This window comes from Anarrhichthys ocellatus, unplaced genomic scaffold (genome assembly GCF_004355925.1).
Source record: "Anarrhichthys ocellatus isolate YVR2014 unplaced genomic scaffold, GSC_Weel_1.0 scaffold2, whole genome shotgun sequence".
NCBI classification, from domain to species: domain Eukaryota; kingdom Metazoa; phylum Chordata; class Actinopteri; order Perciformes; family Anarhichadidae; genus Anarrhichthys; species Anarrhichthys ocellatus.
The window spans coordinates 8,492,704-8,510,559 of NW_022280032.1; the positions used below are offsets into that span (position 1 = coordinate 8,492,704).

Genomic DNA, 17,856 nt, shown 5'->3' on the forward strand with positions numbered 1-17,856 from the left:
ATTCATCCAGACTCGTACACACCATCGAGCCCTTCCTGCTCTAAGGAGATGCTCTGAGTGATGCACGTGGACGGATTGGACGCCATGTTTTCCTGAATTATTTACCACATCGCTGACGCGCTGCAGTCCGTCGGCCTCCAGAGGGGCGTGTTTGACACACTGCAGAGCATCACAGAGGCACCACAGAAGGTAATATTCCCTTTCTTGTTCATTCTGTTCACCTCTGATTTCAGATTTAACTGTGAGTCATAAGACTTCACGTTCTCTCACGACTCCCTGAATGTGGGAGTTCATTTTGTTTTTGCCTTGTAACAGTAACTTATCTATTGACGTTCTTCAGTTAAAATTGACAGGTAAAAAATTGATTTCCATAATAATTTCTTAAGTCAAATGAATATTTTTTGGAATACACAAACTAACTCCTCCTGATATTTCAAATATTAAATGCTGCTACTGATTTCCATTGGATGGCATCACCATATAAGGGAGTTGCAAGGAACTGCATTCAGGTTTCACCTTGTAAAGTCAGCATTTCTGTGCTGTGTATTCAACCTTTGCATTCCTGACGAGTGGTCACTTGTAACATTGATAATGTAGGAATCAATCCTTATGACTGCGCTCATTGTAAGTTACATCAAGTATTTTATTAAAATGTAAATTAACTGTCTAAGCAATGTGATGAGCATTGATGTCTTTTATGTGTTTTAATTCAGTGTTTTTTATTCATTGTTTTTCGAGCAAACATGAAATACTAATAATCCTTAAATACAGGTAGCAAAGGTAACCTGACTGTGCTTGTCGCCAACATTAATTCTTAATTCAAACTTTCATTAGAAGCATTTTTGGTTTAAAAGTCCAATACGCTCTGGAATTAAACAGTATTGATTTGGCAAGAATTAATGCAGGAGCTGGTCAATAGTTGAACACGCTGCATGTAACACTGTTGACCTCAGTTGTCTAGAGGAGGACAGGCTGGAGAAACAGGACAGTTCATATTCCACTTTACATTCTCACAAAGTGTTTTCTTTTTCGGTCATTCCTCAGATCTTTCCTTTTCCTCTACAACTCAGAGAAACGTTAGATGCTGCTGAGAGGTTTAATGTGTTCATCACACGTTTTTGCACCTATGACACATATTCATCCTCACTGCATATTAAAGACAGGACTCTTAGGGAAGGCAGACAATAATCCTGGTTTGTAGGGACGTAAACTCCAGTAATAGCGTAACATTGCTGTTTTCCTTTTACCAATTACCTAGCTACAGGGTCCAATACTCTCCCCGGGACTCTAGAGACCTCCGACATTGATTTACTAATGATAAACGTGGAGAGAATTGGTGATGCACGACACTGATTGGAGAAGGTGGTTAACTGGTAAGGTAGTCTGGCTCCAGTCTCCGAGGACCACTAACCTTCAGATAAACAGCTGAAAGTGCGACAGTACATCAACACACACGATGAAAAGATGACCAATGACAAAAGTATTACTTTTGGTTGTTTTTTTTATAAAATGATAGTATTTTTTATACTTTTAACACTTTTGACATCAACATACCTCTTCATTAAACACAATATTAGAAGCCATAAAATCACATTTATCTGTTCACATAAACTTCAGGCACAAAGCCGTAATAGCATCTTTTGGTCGTCTTAAACATTCTTAAATATTCATATATTTTAAACATCCTTGCAAATTTCATACAGCAAACGAAGAAAATTTTCAAATAGCAAATAAATTCAGGTTGTAGAGCAATCCATTAACTCAAGCAGTCCACTCAAACGTGACAATATCAAAGTGTCAACAATGTACTTTTGGTGACAATGAGAACAATCAAGAAACACCAAGAGATCACAACAACCTGGTTGTTCACATACATTACTGCATTCCTCGCTGTCAAAATGCAACACATCCTGCATCATGAGCACTAAAGCTGGATTCTCCAGACACTAGCAATTTGTTAAAACACACACCTTAATGTTGAGCATCACATGACTCCAAAACAATTACAGTTAGATACAGCAAGCCAGTGTTACATTACAGAACAGAATGTGATGGGTGGCGGCTGGTACACAGAATTTATTGCAGTGCACACCAAACATCAATAAACAATGTCTTCTGAGCAATCACCTTCATAACTTTTTTTGATTTGTCTCACATCACGACTGGCACCTGATTATGAAAGTTCATCTTATTATTTATAATGGCAGAAGACGGTTATCTAAGAACAAAGCAGTGAGCCGGATGAGGACTATCGATGACTGTGAGGCGGCTGCATCTGAAACATTGATCTGAGCAAATTCATGCAACAAACACACACTAAAACTCTACGGTTCAACTTCACTCACGCTATTTTTGTCTTATAGTGTATTATAGGCCTCGCTCGAGGAGGCCTTTTTTTGCAAGCAGACATCTCCCTGAAAAGGTACTGTCCATGAAAAATATGGCCTTTTATATTAATGTTAACACAGATCAACGACCCAAAATCCACAATAGTCTCACAGAAACAGTATACAGGTATGTACAGTACATAAAACACATTTGAGAAACAGAATAAAATCTTGTTTTAGAATACTTATAGTTTCAGTGCAATCAGAGTGGTATTTCAGAGAAAGACCCTATACGATGGTCAACTGCAGTGCCATCTGGTTCATGTTGTTCAAGTAGATTGATGAGGTTTGAGTGCCTAAGAAGTACAACATAGGCCTGCAGTTTTCTTTGCTCTCTTTATAGTGAAGCCCTACAGTAGGTAGATGTGATGAGAGACGTGTGAGAATCTAATGAGGATTGTTCTGCATTGCAATAAACTATTTGTTTACATTGGCTCTTTGAAACTAGTAACCGTTTTACTTGAATACACAGAATGGATTTTAATATCTAAATGACTGTTGTGCAATCCGTGATGGAGAGTCTGTTTCTGTAAACAGACTAGTCTGGTTTAAGAATAGCCGCGCTCAGCATACATCTTTCCGGCCGGTTCCTGTACATACTCCTCCGTCTTATCCCAGTCCTGAACCCAACCTCCGTTGAGCTGTGCAGTGGCCCCGTAGGTTTTAGCCGGACCGCCCATGGCGCCGTAACTCTGCGTGATGTCTCCCGTCTCTTCGGCCAGCTCATCCTCATCGATGATGCCACACTTCTCTTCGCTGGTTTCTTCAGGGTCGGCCCATGGCTGTTTCTCCCCAGATGCAAAGATCCCATAAAACACCACTCCCCCGTAATGCACCAGGGCAGCAATGAGGAAGACGTACTGCCACTCATCCCGCGTCTAGAGACAGAAAATAGTTGCAGGCTAAGTCACTTCTTTAATAAGGCTCAGATCGTGTGTTTTCTCAACTGACTTACCATGAGCAGTGTGCTCCTAAATGTTCTGTAGAACATAGTGTGTTTTGATTTCAGCAGGCAATCACTTGGTTCACATTTCTACATAATGTGGTTATCCTCCTTTGATCTAATGACACGGTGAAGGAAGTGCAGCTAAAAGTGAACAGTCCACAGCTCTGTATTGTGCTGCATTTGCTGTGCCGCTGCCAAGTTTGAGTGTTCCAATACAATATGTAGGATTGAAATCCCTCTTGTTACTAAACCCCATCCACACATTCTGTCTCTCTCAGAAAATACATCACAGTAACGCTAAAGATGCTCGAACTGTTGTCAACACATTCTAACTCCCAACTCGTCAAATATCGACGCCTGATCAGTGGCTTTACGCTTCAACATATGACGCTCTACGTAACACCTAGCATCAGTTTTGGACTTGTCAGAGACAGTGTGTTTCTACTTGTTACATGCATGGTGTCTTTTCAAAATAAAGTTCTGTCCTCATGTCGCTACCATGTTACAAACGAGACATGTAACTAACAACATCTATCTGCATCAATATTCACATCGTTGAATGAATAAAAATGACTCACCTTGTTCTTTGTCATTGCTCCCACTATTAGAGGGCAGACCATCCCTGACAGGGTACCCACCCCGTTGGATATACCCATGAGGATGCTGGCATAGCGAGGAGCGATGTCAAGATGGTTGACATTGAAACCTGCAGCAACAAAGAGTGAGTATTCTGAGTGTGGTGCTCTTTTGAGTAGCGCAAAGGAATTTGAACTAGAATCCATTGCTCTGAGACTCACCTGATATTGCAAATCCGCTAAAACCCACCGCCAGAACTAAGAAAGAGATGGCCACCCCCTTACTGTGAGAATAACCAACCACGAGCAAGAAAGTGGCCTCCATACCAAACCCTAAAAACAACAAGAGAGTTACCTGATGAGGAATACTTCTATAGTATCATGGCAACAGACAGAGAGCTGATTATCAAAGCCTCACCTCCACAGTTCATGATTTTCCGGACCGTGGTGGTGGACATGATGTTGTGGGTCCGCAGGTAGTCCGCTAACTGGCCTCCTAAGGGCACGATGATGGTCATGACCAAGTGAGGGAGCGCTGACACTATTCCAACCTGAGAAACCATCAAACATTTGTCTGAAGCAGTTGTGACAGCTACAAATAAACTGTCAAAACAACAGTGATTCTTCTTCTATTCTCAGAACCAATCTTTGTGTGTGTTTCAACCTCTGACGGCAGTGTCACATCTGAGCAATAATTCACCTGCAGCAATCGCAGCAGCCCATCCTGAAGCTGAATTACAACTTCCAAACCAGCTTGATTCATGCTTCACGCTCTCCAGGGAAGGTAAAGATGATGAAATATTAAGATTAACTGGACTCGTTGTCTGACACATTCACTCATGGACAGTATGATCAGAGAAGTACCAAAACACAGCACCCAAACTTTCAGAATGCTATCATTGCAAAAACAAGACATTTTGTTTCTAAATCAGTATTCAAATCTATTTTCTTAAACCAAGTCAAAGATTATAACAAAGAAGTAAAATAATCCCAGTTAAATGTTTTGTGAAAGGGCTCACTGAATTTACTTGAGTACTTGAGGATTTGCAGGTTAAATTAACATAAATACATTTATCTGACTTAAACAGAACATTAAAGGCATTCAAGAGAGTTAGGCAAACAATTTAAATTGTAAAATGTCAACCACTTCACTATATGCACTATGCTTGTCATTATCCCTCACAGTCTAATGACATTTGCTCTTGATCACTAACAATAACAACAATGGAAACATTGCACACATTGTCGGACACAATAGAGTGCTGCAGGACTGACGTAGTGTCGCACTGGTTCCCTCGACAAAAAAACAATGGGAATCTTTCACTGGATTTTGGATTATTGCAGAAAATAAGCTCTATGGCAAACACAAGTGTTTACTTGCACATTTTGTTCAGCAAAATAATCCTCACCAATAAACACAACTTTATGATTTTTGAAGTGTGAATGCGATTGGCAGAAGTCAAACGCTATCATTAGGCTGTAAATTGACGCATAATACACAACGACGCCGTAAAGGCAGACTAGTCCGCGTGATGACGTGTTGTAGTCACATTTAGCCACTGGTAAGCAATCACCCTTTTTAAGATATACTTAAAAGCTTAAAGATTCACGAGAGGGGTATTTAGTGACGTATTTCATATCGTAGAACTAAATGTTTAAATATCCTTAGCTTTAGACCTTATTTCAGGCATTCAACTGAAAACGTATTCAAACAAACCCATTGACTTCAAGACGAGGGAGGCAGAAGAGCAACATTTTTGTTGTAGGGCGTATTCCTCCAGCCCTCTATGTTTCACACAGTAACACCTGTTGTCAAGCAGGGTGCACATTCAAAGAGAATTATACCAGAGTCTTTAATATCAGCCATGAAGGGTGGAGCGGGTAGGCCTATATACAGGAGACTGCAGGCAATAAGAACTCAAAGAAAATAATCTTTTGTGGTTCGTGCAGAAAAGGCAAACTGATAATCACAAAACAGAAAACACAGATCTAACAAAGACTGAACTGAAAACCAGGACGTAAATACAAAATAATCTAATGAGGGGATGAAGTGCAGGTGGAAAGATGGGTGGAGAAGCTCAGGTGAGGGGAATGAGGTGATTAGGCAGGAGAACGGGCAGGGAACAGGGAAGGATCTGATTGGCTGAGAAGAACAAACAAGGCTGATTCAGACCAGGTGTGTAGATGGGCAAAGAAGGGAAAGACAGTACGGGAACACAGGAGGAAAAACACAGCACAGAAAACACAAAACAGGCTGTGCGTTCCAAAACCCATACCGCCATACTATTTAGTTTGCCAGAAAGAGATTGAATACGTCGCAATACACAGTATGTCAAATGCAGTGTGTCAAAAATACAAGGATGTTCTACTACATCCGGTCATGTTTTGCAGTATGCAAGCCAACATGCTTCTTTCTGGCTATTCTGACCCACAGCCCTCTGCACAGCGGATATATGAACAAGAGGGTCCAAGTTCAAGGTTCTATGTTGAATATGGAAGTACTAGTATGTCCCAGTTGAATGCATACTGCATGCAACAGTACATACTTTGTAAGGGCAGCTGCAGTATGTACCACAAGCTAAAAGAAAGGTTATGCAATTTGGAACGCAGTGTCAGAAAACAAGTCTCAGGGTATCTGGACATGACAGCCCTGGTGCATGCTGGGAGGTTTCCTAACTAAACTCATACAAACTATTTATTTTAGGTTGACTCGAATAAAACATTTTGAAATTTGAACTGATTTATGGAGCACTTTTGGGCAATTGAAGTTTTGAACAATACATTAACGTGTCATCACCTTTTAAGTTGAGATGATGAACAGTTGCTTATTACACATCCAGCAGTTATATAGTAACATTATCATTTTTATGAATTGTGTTCTGTGTGTCACGTGATGAGTCAGATGAGTCAAACTCTTTTAGCTCTGTTTTTGGTCTCAACCAACTCCCGAGGTAAATATCCGTCTCTCTAGCTGCTTAATTCTCCATTATGTTCACCAGCTACTGTATTTGCTAAACGTTAGTAAGACCGATCATAGCACTAGCGTTACTGCACTCAACTTCAGCAATTTATGGCTGAGAAAATCTTAGTTTGTAATCTTGAACATTAAATCACACGGTGTTAACATTTTTTTGGCTGACATTAGTCATCATGGGGGATTTCTTTACCTTGCTGATTTCAAAGCCAAACACCTCCTCGAAGTATGCAGGCTGGCTGATGAGGAGCAGATAAAAGGTCCAGCTCCTGCAGAAGTTGGCCACGATGATTGCATAGACGGGCATGGAGGTGAAGAATTTCTTCCAGGGGGTCTTGTATTTCTGTTAAGACAAACAGAGAATCAGCCGGACGTACAGCACCTGTCGAGGTGTTACAAATCAATAGATACAGATTGAGAACTCACTTCCATTGCGCCCATCAGCTGGGCACTTTCACCGATGCTCTCCTCAATGTAACGGCGCTCCTCGTCAGAGATGGTCGGGTGCTCCGCTGGGCTCTCGTAGGACACCAAGACCCAGAACATGTACCAAAATATCCCAAAGCATCCTGAACAGATCATCACAGTGATGGCGTCAAGAACCAAACATGTCCGTCATTACAAACTCTGTGCAGCCAAATATTGCTCAGACCCACAGAACATTTTCTGTTTTTTAAAACTTTTTTAAAGACACCAAATGTCAGTGTGAATTTTGCGGAAATCTATATAAAACGATGCACAACATATCTAGAATATTTCTAATTGATAAGATGGTGCAGCCATAACAAACAGTGAACACGCTCAGTGTCAATATCAGATAACAGCTTCAATGAGGAGCTAAAACAAACTGATATATACAATATATGAGAAGTTTTTTCTAACTTCAATGAATTAAAAGAGGAGAACTCTAAATTAAAGTTCAGCAGGATGCAACTGACATGTTTGCACATGTGGCTGCAAGTTCTAAGTGTAGTGCAGAAAAACTGATACAGCAATGTTACAGTAACACAGCGGTATCTGTCTAAGGTTTGCTAACATGAGCTAACATTAGCTGCCATAAGATACGAGTCATATCAGACGTCAGACTGCAACAGCAGAACTCCTGAGTGTATTGAATTGGAATAAGGTGTGATTAATAGCTTATAAACTCAACTTTTCATTTGCAAGACAGACTTCTTCGTGTTGTTTCTTCTTTTGAAAGTGACATATTCTCTATTTAAGGTATTAAAGTCTCTGAAAATCCACACAGGAGTTTGAAGTTATTCTGGCTGATTAGACCTCTGCTCGGGTTGAAGGTGGACAGAGTTTAGTTGGGAATTTATTGGATCACAAATCTGGATCAGTCAATAAGAATGATAGGAGATGTAATTTGTCCCACCCAAACAGGTTCAAGCTAACTAGCTAGGAAGATGTCACTCAATCATTCAATACATGCCCACAAAGTCCGGAGCAGTTCTTTGCCATCATTTTAGGAATTAAAAGTTATATTAATCAGATTATTAATGATAAGTGGAAAGTTTGGTGTATGTAAGTGCTACAAGTGGAGCTTTTTGGCTCATAGTATGAAAAAAACCTCTTTAAAGATATGCATTGTAAATTACATACATTTTGTAGGTGAATGGTGTAAAGAAATTGCCCATTGATTGCTTACATTAGGACAATTATTTGTTGTAGTCTGATATGTTGTGTTTAAATATGCAAGTGAGGCACTATTAAAGCTAGATTTTGGTGATTTTAGAAGAGTCTACACTACAGATGCAAATAGTAAAATATAAAGAACATATGTTATGGAAGCAAAATAGCCAAAACTTTCAAAATTGACGATGATGAGAAACAATTTGCAAGTGCCTTCATCATTCCAAGTGTTGATTGTAAAAATAAATGCTATTTCTGGCCTTAAATCTACTCACGGCGGTGATACTCACCATACAGATAGAAGACACAGGACCATCCATAGTACTGGACCAGGATCCCAGCCAGAGGCATGGCTATCACTGCACCAGCATAGGATCCTGAACAAGACAAAATATTATGAGCAAGCAGAATTTGATCCCGGGTGCTTATTCAGACTGCAGTGTTGTCCCGGTGTCTAGTGACAGAAGTGTCCAGTACACGTTGTTTACACACATTGCAGGAGCAATATTTTGTCATTCTAAACCTTCATTTCAGTGTATGAAGTAGTATGATTGTAAAATCGATATGACACTAATGAGTCACAGAAACGTGTAGATTTTGTACCACAGAAGGAGATGGTTGCCAGACGACTTCTTTCCAGCGGCGGAGCCCATTTACTCCAGATCCCGTGGCAGGCTGGATAAGTCACTCCCTGCACGGTGACAAATGACGTTACAGTCACAGTCTGAACACACGTGGATCATTTTCCATTAACCATAATGTGTTTTTCTCAATCAGAGTAACCTTCCTGCATCAATACATTTTACATCTATTTTTTCACTTTCAGTCAATAGAATTTACACATTCTGATTCTACCTGATTGACCTAGTCTGTTCTCATTTGCCAAAGACAAGACAAATTGTATTTAATAACAAACACACTGACATGCATTGTAGCTGACCTTTTCTAATAGAGACTAATGGGCTAGGTGTAAGTCAGTGCAGATTCAGGCTGACCACCCACTTCATGAACAAAAAACGGAATTGTTCCTATTAAATCTTCATTACACACCAAGTGGCATACAATCAACTATTGATAGACACAAATTGCTGGGGCTTGCAGTGGGAGACACCCTGAAATGCTAATGTTTAATTTGCAGTAATAAGTCGATGGGTGCTGAGCACAGGCGGCTCGCTCTCTCAATGGTCATGAGCTGCTATTGAAAATACAGCAAAGCAAAATTACAAAGGAGTATAACCTTCAGTCTAATAATAGCATCTCTCGCTCTGAAATCTTTTCTGTTGCGCTGCGGTGCCGCTCGCATCAAGTGGTTTTTATGTCTTTTGTTATGCATGTTTCGATGTGAACATGGAGCCGTTCTGGACAAGTAAACCAACATACACAAGCCCTGCTATTCAGGGGTTTATGATGCTTGTGGACTAATCTGACAATTATGTACAGTATAATAAATGGAACCTCTCCATAATGGGGCTTCATTTTCCAGTGCAAATTCAAATAGAAAGCCTGGGGATCTGTGAGAACAAGAGGATTTCTGTAAATCGTAGTCAAAGACAGAATGTCAGGACAGTTTCATTGAGGTCGAGTTTAGCTTTCAGCTTGATAATGAGGCATCATTTTTGAGCCTTTTAAAGGTCAGGATCTGATGTGCAAACTGTGCATACGTACCTCCACCAGCCCTTGTAATATCCTCACAAAGATGACACATCCATAGTGCGTCCGGGCGGCAGAGGGAATGAACATGTTCAAGATGGATGTCAGCACAATGGCAGCACCGAAAACTCTGGATAAACAATGTGTCGGGATTATTTGTCAGAATATCATCAAAACAAGATCATCTTATTCAAAGAAGATACGCGGCAACAATATTGATTCAAGCATAAAACATCAGATAAGAAATACAACATATCAAAACAATGTTAAACTGTGGGATTCTTTACTGGGAGAAGTATCACTGAGGAAGATAAATAAATCCTAATTGGATGGCACACACACACACACACACACACTAACACACTATTCATACAGCGGGGACAGGAGGTGTTTGCAGCAGAAGGCCTCAGTGGGCTCAGCTGACTTGGCATGATGAAGCTCTTCAAAGATTTGCATCTTATTTAGGCTTCATTTCCCTCGTGAGAAATTGAACAACCTTATGATGTGGATAAGGGCTTATACTGCAACCTTATCCTACTTTGGTTGCTTTTTACAGCATCCTCACGACTATATTTACATGGGTTTCTAATGTGTTGTTATAATTTGTTACTGTACTACAGTTTTTACATATTTGTTGTTATTTTTCTCTGTCATTTTGTTTAATTGCAGCTGACTAATCAGTTGGTATAGTGAAATAATGTGATTATAGAGGCGGTATGGCCATTGAAATCATACTACAATCATTACTTAGAGCCGCATTTCACACTGCAGGGCTTTGGCTGATGTGGTTGCCATGCCTCTGAACATAAAGGATTAGACATGGTGGTCCCATGGGAGCTCATTAACATGAGGAGGCACGCCTGGTGGGCATCAGCCAAATCCCCAGTATATCTGCTGTAAGGTCAGGCTCCTTTCTTCAAACCATGAGACCGACATCCGAATATTACACCTACATTTCCATTATAAATTATAAATAGAAACATACAACTGATATTTAGCCCCACCCACACTATCCATAGATTATTTCCAGTTACCTGTTTGCAGCCAGTCTGGAGGAGATATACCCTCCTGGTATCTGAGTCACTATGTAGCCCCAGAAGAAGGAGCCATGAATCATCCCCACGGTCTCTGGGCCCCAGTTAAATTTCGCTTGCTTTCAGAAAAAAAAATAAAGACATATTTTAATTACTTTTCCAGACAAGTGTAACATGGTGAAATTGTTAAAGGTGTAATCAAAATGCTTCTTATCTAGGTGTGTCATTGTGAAAAATATTATCAGAAAGCTATCAGATCTATTTTATTTGATGCTTCAATATCTTTGCAGCGACACCGTAACGTAGTCGATCAATTAATCAAAGCACACAATAAGTCGATTTTTAAGGAAAATTACAAATAAAGACAAATAAACCCATGTGTTCATTCCTACCTACTATATAATAAAGGCCCAGCACAATAAATACAATTAAAAAGTACGTATGAGCTCAATTGATGTTCTCCAGGTGTGTTTTAAAACATATCGATCCGTCTATTGGCTCTGGCCCTCATCACTTATTAAACACGCGAGGTGAGCTCGTGCGAGGATGAGCCACCACGCACCTCTGTGATGATGATCTTGCCGTTTTGGTGGATCGTGCTGTTATTGACCATGCTGACGATGGCCACACCCAAGTTACACCGGATACCGAAGGAGATGCAGAAGCCCATCCCGCTCAGCATAGCGATGATGTATCTGCGCGGAGCCCCGAAGCAAGTGCAGTCACACAGGGGCTTCTTCCGCTCCTGGTCCGCCGTGGGTCTCCCATCCTCCGTGAGCTCGATCGCCTCCCCTGTCTGCTGCCGCTTTTCCAGCCTCCTGCACGACACGAGCCGATTATATGTTCATTTTTAATTCATTTTTTTAGGTTAAATTCAATGTCGACACGTCGGTGTATGCATTCAAACATCCAGGCACATTTAGCTGCATTTAAAGGAGCGAGAAATATCAGTGGAAAATGTGTGATTTCGTTGATTGTCTGCAAAAACAAAATGTACACTTTTATACTGATGTATTTATTCACATGCATCTCACAAGCTGTTTGCAGCTAATGCTACATAAAATAAACTGGCACCTTAAGTACTTCGTGCTCTTTCAACGACAGGCCTTGACAATGTCTTTATTTCCATCTTTTAATTTGACTATTCAAAACCTGCTGCCTCCTTTTTTCCGTTCCCTGCTGAAATTCTCTATGTTTCTGTAAAAGAAAGACTCGTTGACAAACGAGGAAAGAATTATATTCATACCGCATTGCAGCAATATCAGCATCATCGTTGTCAAGAGTTAATTTTGCCCTTATCATTTTTAATGAGCTTCCATAAATGTGGGGTTGGCATCTTGCTTTGGCTTCCACTTAAAATTTGTAGAAAGAAATGTGAAGTTAATTTAAAAAAAACACAAAATGGAAATGTGTAGGCCTCATCCAGAAAAATAACCATAGGCCTGATAGTTTAATTGAAACCAACATATGTTTTTCTGAAGTCACGTTTCTGTGTTGCAGCTTGGAATCAAGTTCAACAACAAAAAATACATGTTGTGTGCCTGAACAAATAATCATTTAAAATACGTGTAATTTATAAACGTTACGTGTTTCCAGATGATTTGCGTAAGTATTGTTTTTTCGGCTTAGTATTCAACCAAAGTCTATTTTATTCGCATTCACAATCGGAATTGTCACATTATTAAATTCCACACATGTGACTTATACATCCTGCTCCATTACTCTGATTTTACATTGAAGAGCTGTTTGCTTTCAAGTCAGTTATCAGTTTTCCTTTGCATTACATTTCATGTCGGTCCTTCTGACAGTATAAAGAATAAAGGGAGTCAATTGATATGAAGTCCATCGATCTTGGATTAATACAGATAGATACATAAGGTAATAGATATCCTCCGACCTTGTGTCACGACTCGTTCTGTTTCATTAATTATTAAAAAACACCCACGGCAGCTGGTAGAGGGGATCATCCTCCAGGGAAATAGCTGATCCTTAAATATTCGGGCCACACGACTCTGCTTTCAGCATCCTGTCCGTGATCAAACTCATAAAGAAGAGATTTCCCTCTTGATTTCAATGTAATTCAGTAATAAGCACATTTAAAGCCAGTGCGTGTTTTATGTGTGCTATTCTTATGTGTGATCTTGACATCTGGATATTTCCTATTTTAATTTATCGTAACAGATATTATTCTGTAATCAAAAGACGTGCAGAAATGGGGATTTCTTTGCCTTACCTGTAAATTTTCCCGAGGGCCTTTCCTGCGATCTGTTTTATACCCTCCTTGGTGGTAGGGGCAGCTTTCTCCGCGCACGGCTCCATATCCAAATGAGCTATGAAATTCTACAATACTATAACAAATGGAAGTGCTGCATTAATGAGCATATTGCTAATATATTAATCCAAATAACGCGCTCTTGTCTTTTAAGCAGAAAAACGTCTCGATGTCCTGAAGAGATGAGCCAGAAAAATGGAGAAGAGAGAGAACACGTTCAGTCTGAAAGGGCTGGTTTCACAGTCACAAAACAGCAGTCAAGTAACTCCGCTTTTGCCTTGCGCAATGTTAATCCATGCAGTGCCATTTTAAGATCCAGGCAGCGATTAGAAAACAGCATCACAGAAAATAGAAAGTTGTTTGTTTAGGAGGGGGGCTGGGGAATTTTTTCTTTGAGAATTCTTGGAGAAATCGAGGTGGAAAAGTGAAAATCTTCAGCTGGTGCAGGTCAGCGGAGCTCCGGTCTAATCTGAGGTGAAGATCTCCGGTGAGGCAGCAGCCGGAGGAGGTTTCAGCACCGTGGACAGCGCACAGCTCATCTACCTGTCAGCAGCTCCGCGCAGCGCCCCTCCTCCCTCCGCTTCCGACGCTCCTCTCCTCTAATTCAATTACTACGTAAAAATGTGTGAACAGCGACAGTTGCCACTTGCATAACCTCTATCCATCACTTATATATAACTGAATAAAAAGGATTTCAGGATGAGCTCCGACCACTCATAAATCACTTGCTGCAGCAGGCACAAAGCATTGATCCCCCCCACTACCCTCCCTTACATCCGGTTATTGCTTGGTTTTAGGTTGACCTGCTGCGCTTACAGACACGGTTCAACCTATACGTGGCCCCATTTATAGAAAGATTTGTTGAATAAACTGAGGATTGTAAAAAATGTTTTCACTGAATGACAGAAACAGTATTCACACACGTGGAACCAGACCGTGAAGTACAGTATGCAGTCAACCACGGAGAGGCAGTGTTGTGTAAGGAAGTTAAGGAGACTAAACTGATATGAGATTCAATGAGATAACGGAGACATTGTTTCATATAGTGTATTTATCTTGTTCCTCCAATCAAAGAAAGCGGTTGATCAAACAGAGGACATACAGAGGTTTTCTATACAATTTCAAAAAACATTACTGAGTTATTTCTACAGCTCACTGGGATCCAGGTGCAGACAGTGCGCACGCAGGTGTGACAGTAGATATCCGCGGCCTTTTCCTCACCGTCATCCGGGTCCGCTTGGATATCATTGAGGCCACCTGCGTGCCTGGACACTGGGAAAACATGGCAGCAAAAGGGCTGCGAAATTCCTTCCTGAACTGGCGGCCTATGAAGCAGCTGAACAGAGGGTTCACGCAGGAAATGAGGCTGCAGAAGCACATCTCCAGGGCGAAGGCCAGGTCTGCGCGCCGCCAGGAGGCGGGGCTGTGAGGATAGACCACCCGCATCACGATGGCCGCGTTGCGGCTCAGGTGGTAGGGCACGTAAAACAGGGCGAAGAAAACCAGCGCTGCGCTCAGCACCCGCCGGAGCCGCCGCTGCTTGTTGAGCGGGTCGGGGCGGCAGGAGCGGTGGCGCAGCTCTCTGACGCTGCGCAGGCCGCAGTAGCAGATGGAGAGCAGCGGGAAGAGGAAGCCGACGATGGAACAAAAGAGGGAATAGGACAGGCTCCCCCCGGTCTCGCTCAGCAGTACGTACAGGGGGCAGACGGTGCGGTTGCTCCCGGGGCAAGTCTGGATCACACTCATACTGGCAACAGGTATGCTGAGGACCAGATAGGCCACCCAGACCGCCACACACAACAGGCAGGTCTGTCTCCGGCCCAGCAGCACCAGAGAGCGCAGCGGGTGCACGATGGCCAGGTACCGGTCCACACTGATGCAGGTGATGAAGAAGATGCTGAGGTAGAAGTACTTGTGGTAAAACATCCTCACAGCCATGCAGAGCGAGATCCCCAACTTCCAGTACAGCTGGTCCAGGTGGTAGTTGATGAGGTACGGCAAGGCCAGCAGCCACGAGGTGTCAGCCAGGGTCAGGTTGAAGAGGAACACCGTGCTGCGGGTCCAGCGCCGCAGGCGGTGGAGGAAAACCCAGAGGGAAAGCAGGTTGAGGGGGAGCCCAAGGATGAGCACCGCCAGGAAGAAGGACGGCATCACGTAGAGCTGGACCACCTGTAGACTTTGATGTGTGACCAGGTCGCAGAAGGCTTCCTCTGCAGGCTGGATGAGTTTACAATGCAGATGACAATATAGTTTATGTCCTCTTATTCTTCATCTAAACCTGCCTTTCATTGTTAACACTGGTTTGATTGCACAAAACATTAAAGATATGAACATGATATCTGCCCTGAGCTTATGAACAATCATTTTTCCATAATTACAATGCTGTTAAAATCTATATTTAAATCTTAACCTGATTGAGAACATGTGTAAAATCACAGTGAACAGTGCCAGCTTACCTGAACCTGAGTGTTGCCCATGTCTTTATAACAGTGGCTTCACGGTGTGCCAAGCGAAACAACCATGCCATCATATTTTGGTGTAACACACACCCACCAGTGTTAACAAACACTGAATAGTTATCAGTGTTCTCTCGGGCCATCTGTTATGTGAACAGCAACTTTCATGTTCTCAGCAGAGAGAGAGAGCAGGTGGGCTACAGTATTTAAGACTGATCCAAACATGTCCAACAATTACTCAAGATAAACTGGTACTTTATTTTGGAGATTTGTCTTTGTTTACCATACACATTTGGATACAGGACAATTACATAAATGACAGAAACAAATGGTTGAAAACACAACTGTAATTTTAAGCATAGAGTAAACAGGTTTACCTTTTTTACGAGCATAGTAATGGTATAAAATGAAATATTATTATTACTAGAGCATAACAAGAAGAAGACATAAGAGAAGAGGTATACAAGGAAATAAAATAGAAAACACAAGTTTTTAGATGTATTAAGGCATCAACAGGCAGAGTTCAGCTGAGCCCAGAGCATGAAAAAGGCAAACTGGACCAGTCCAACATTGCTCTCAGCCGGTCACATCTACATGCATCTCAAACAAACTGATTTAGTTGTCCAAGTTTGTGGCACAGCCAGCCAGCTTTTGAACATAAAATTCAACCTAAAATCCAAAAACAGAATATTCTCACATATTTCTATAGGCAGCCAAATAAACACAAAATGTCCTTCATATCATTTCAAAATAAAAAGCTACATCTTTCTCCGTGTTGTCATTTAAGCTTGATATAAATATCAAATAGACAGTTCAACTTTTGTTCCATTTAAATAAAAACAGATTATCACACATTGCTGCTTCAAACTACTGATTATGAATATGTAGTGTCATGACAACAATTAAACTGACGTGTTTATGTCTCGGTAGTTACATTTCATTAAGTGCTCGGTGCAAAATAAAAAAATGAGAACGCGTTTCTTTCCTTCACTACACAGACACAGCTAAGGAAACCAAGCACACGAACTGGGCGATGGCTGACGCGCTTTGTGTGATGGAGCAAACACAGTTCAGTAGGTAGGGGCAGGCTTGCATTAGCTCTGACGTGTTGGTAAACAGAGGCACATTAAAAAGGGATCTCTTCACTCGCTGTCAACAGTCAACATGCACCACCTGCTGCTGCTGCTTAACAACTGGCCATTGCAGGACAACATCTGCCCTTCCTCACAGTACTAAGAGCTGCACAGATTTGTCGTCATTAAAAGCTACTTCACATGTCAGACATTGGCCTTGAGAAACGGCTGGGCTGTTATGAGAATAAAGCGTAACGCAACCCGCCTATTAACTGCCAGTGGAGTGAAGAAAATAATTTGGTAAAATTGTGTTACATCTGTGCTGTAACCTCAATGCAAAAAACAATGCTAGAACGTTTTTGCTGTGACAACAACAACAAAAATATAATTAAACATAAACTTATAGTAAAGGGAAATACTTAAAACCCCATAGTAAGCAAGTTCTCAGTTTCTAAATGATACAAATTATTATTCTAATGACAGATGGAAGCAATGATAAGTTTGAATGTAAGGCATCAAGTATTTTGTTACTCATAGTGGCAATTAAATAAATAGACTTACACTACAATAAGAGTAAGTTGTCTGGCTTAGACACAGTGTATAAGATTTTCTTTTTCGTTCCTTACAGCAAATATTGATTATCATCAGCTCTTTGGTTACATCGAGTGAAAAGCCATAAATATTACGTGTTTCAGCATGCGCGGAGACTTGATCTTTCAACCATGAGCACTTATATTATCAGCAGATTAGTAGAAGAGGGATGGCTGTGAATTAAAGAAACCTCAAGCTCTTTAATAAAACAAATGTCTGTGTGAGTGTGAGTGTGTGTGTGTGTGTGTGTGTGTGTGTGTGTG

General features: G+C 41.2%; 2 protein-coding genes across 2 annotated transcripts; both read right to left on the reverse strand.

Moving 5' to 3' along the window:
• Positions 1-1,483: 1,483 nt before the first annotated feature.
• Positions 1,484-14,018, reverse strand: slc17a6a (solute carrier family 17 member 6a). Its single transcript, XM_031859855.1, has 12 exons — positions 13,435-14,018; positions 11,764-12,019; positions 11,202-11,320; positions 10,183-10,297; positions 9,121-9,208; positions 8,808-8,894; positions 7,309-7,451; positions 7,076-7,225; positions 4,327-4,459; positions 4,131-4,241; positions 3,912-4,039; positions 1,484-3,265 (listed from the first exon to the last, which is right to left on the reverse strand). The coding sequence occupies exons 1-12, from the start codon at positions 13,518-13,520 to the stop codon at positions 2,936-2,938; spliced, it is 1,746 nt and encodes a 581-aa protein (XP_031715715.1). The 5' UTR covers positions 13,521-14,018; the 3' UTR covers positions 1,484-2,935.
• Positions 14,019-14,275: 257 nt separating this feature from the next.
• LOC116390391 (succinate receptor 1-like) lies at positions 14,276-15,962 on the reverse strand. Its single transcript, XM_031860039.1, has 2 exons — positions 15,930-15,962; positions 14,276-15,690 (listed from the first exon to the last, which is right to left on the reverse strand). The coding sequence occupies exons 1-2, from the start codon at positions 15,948-15,950 to the stop codon at positions 14,626-14,628; spliced, it is 1,086 nt and encodes a 361-aa protein (XP_031715899.1). The 5' UTR covers positions 15,951-15,962; the 3' UTR covers positions 14,276-14,625.
• Positions 15,963-17,856: the final 1,894 nt, after the last annotated feature.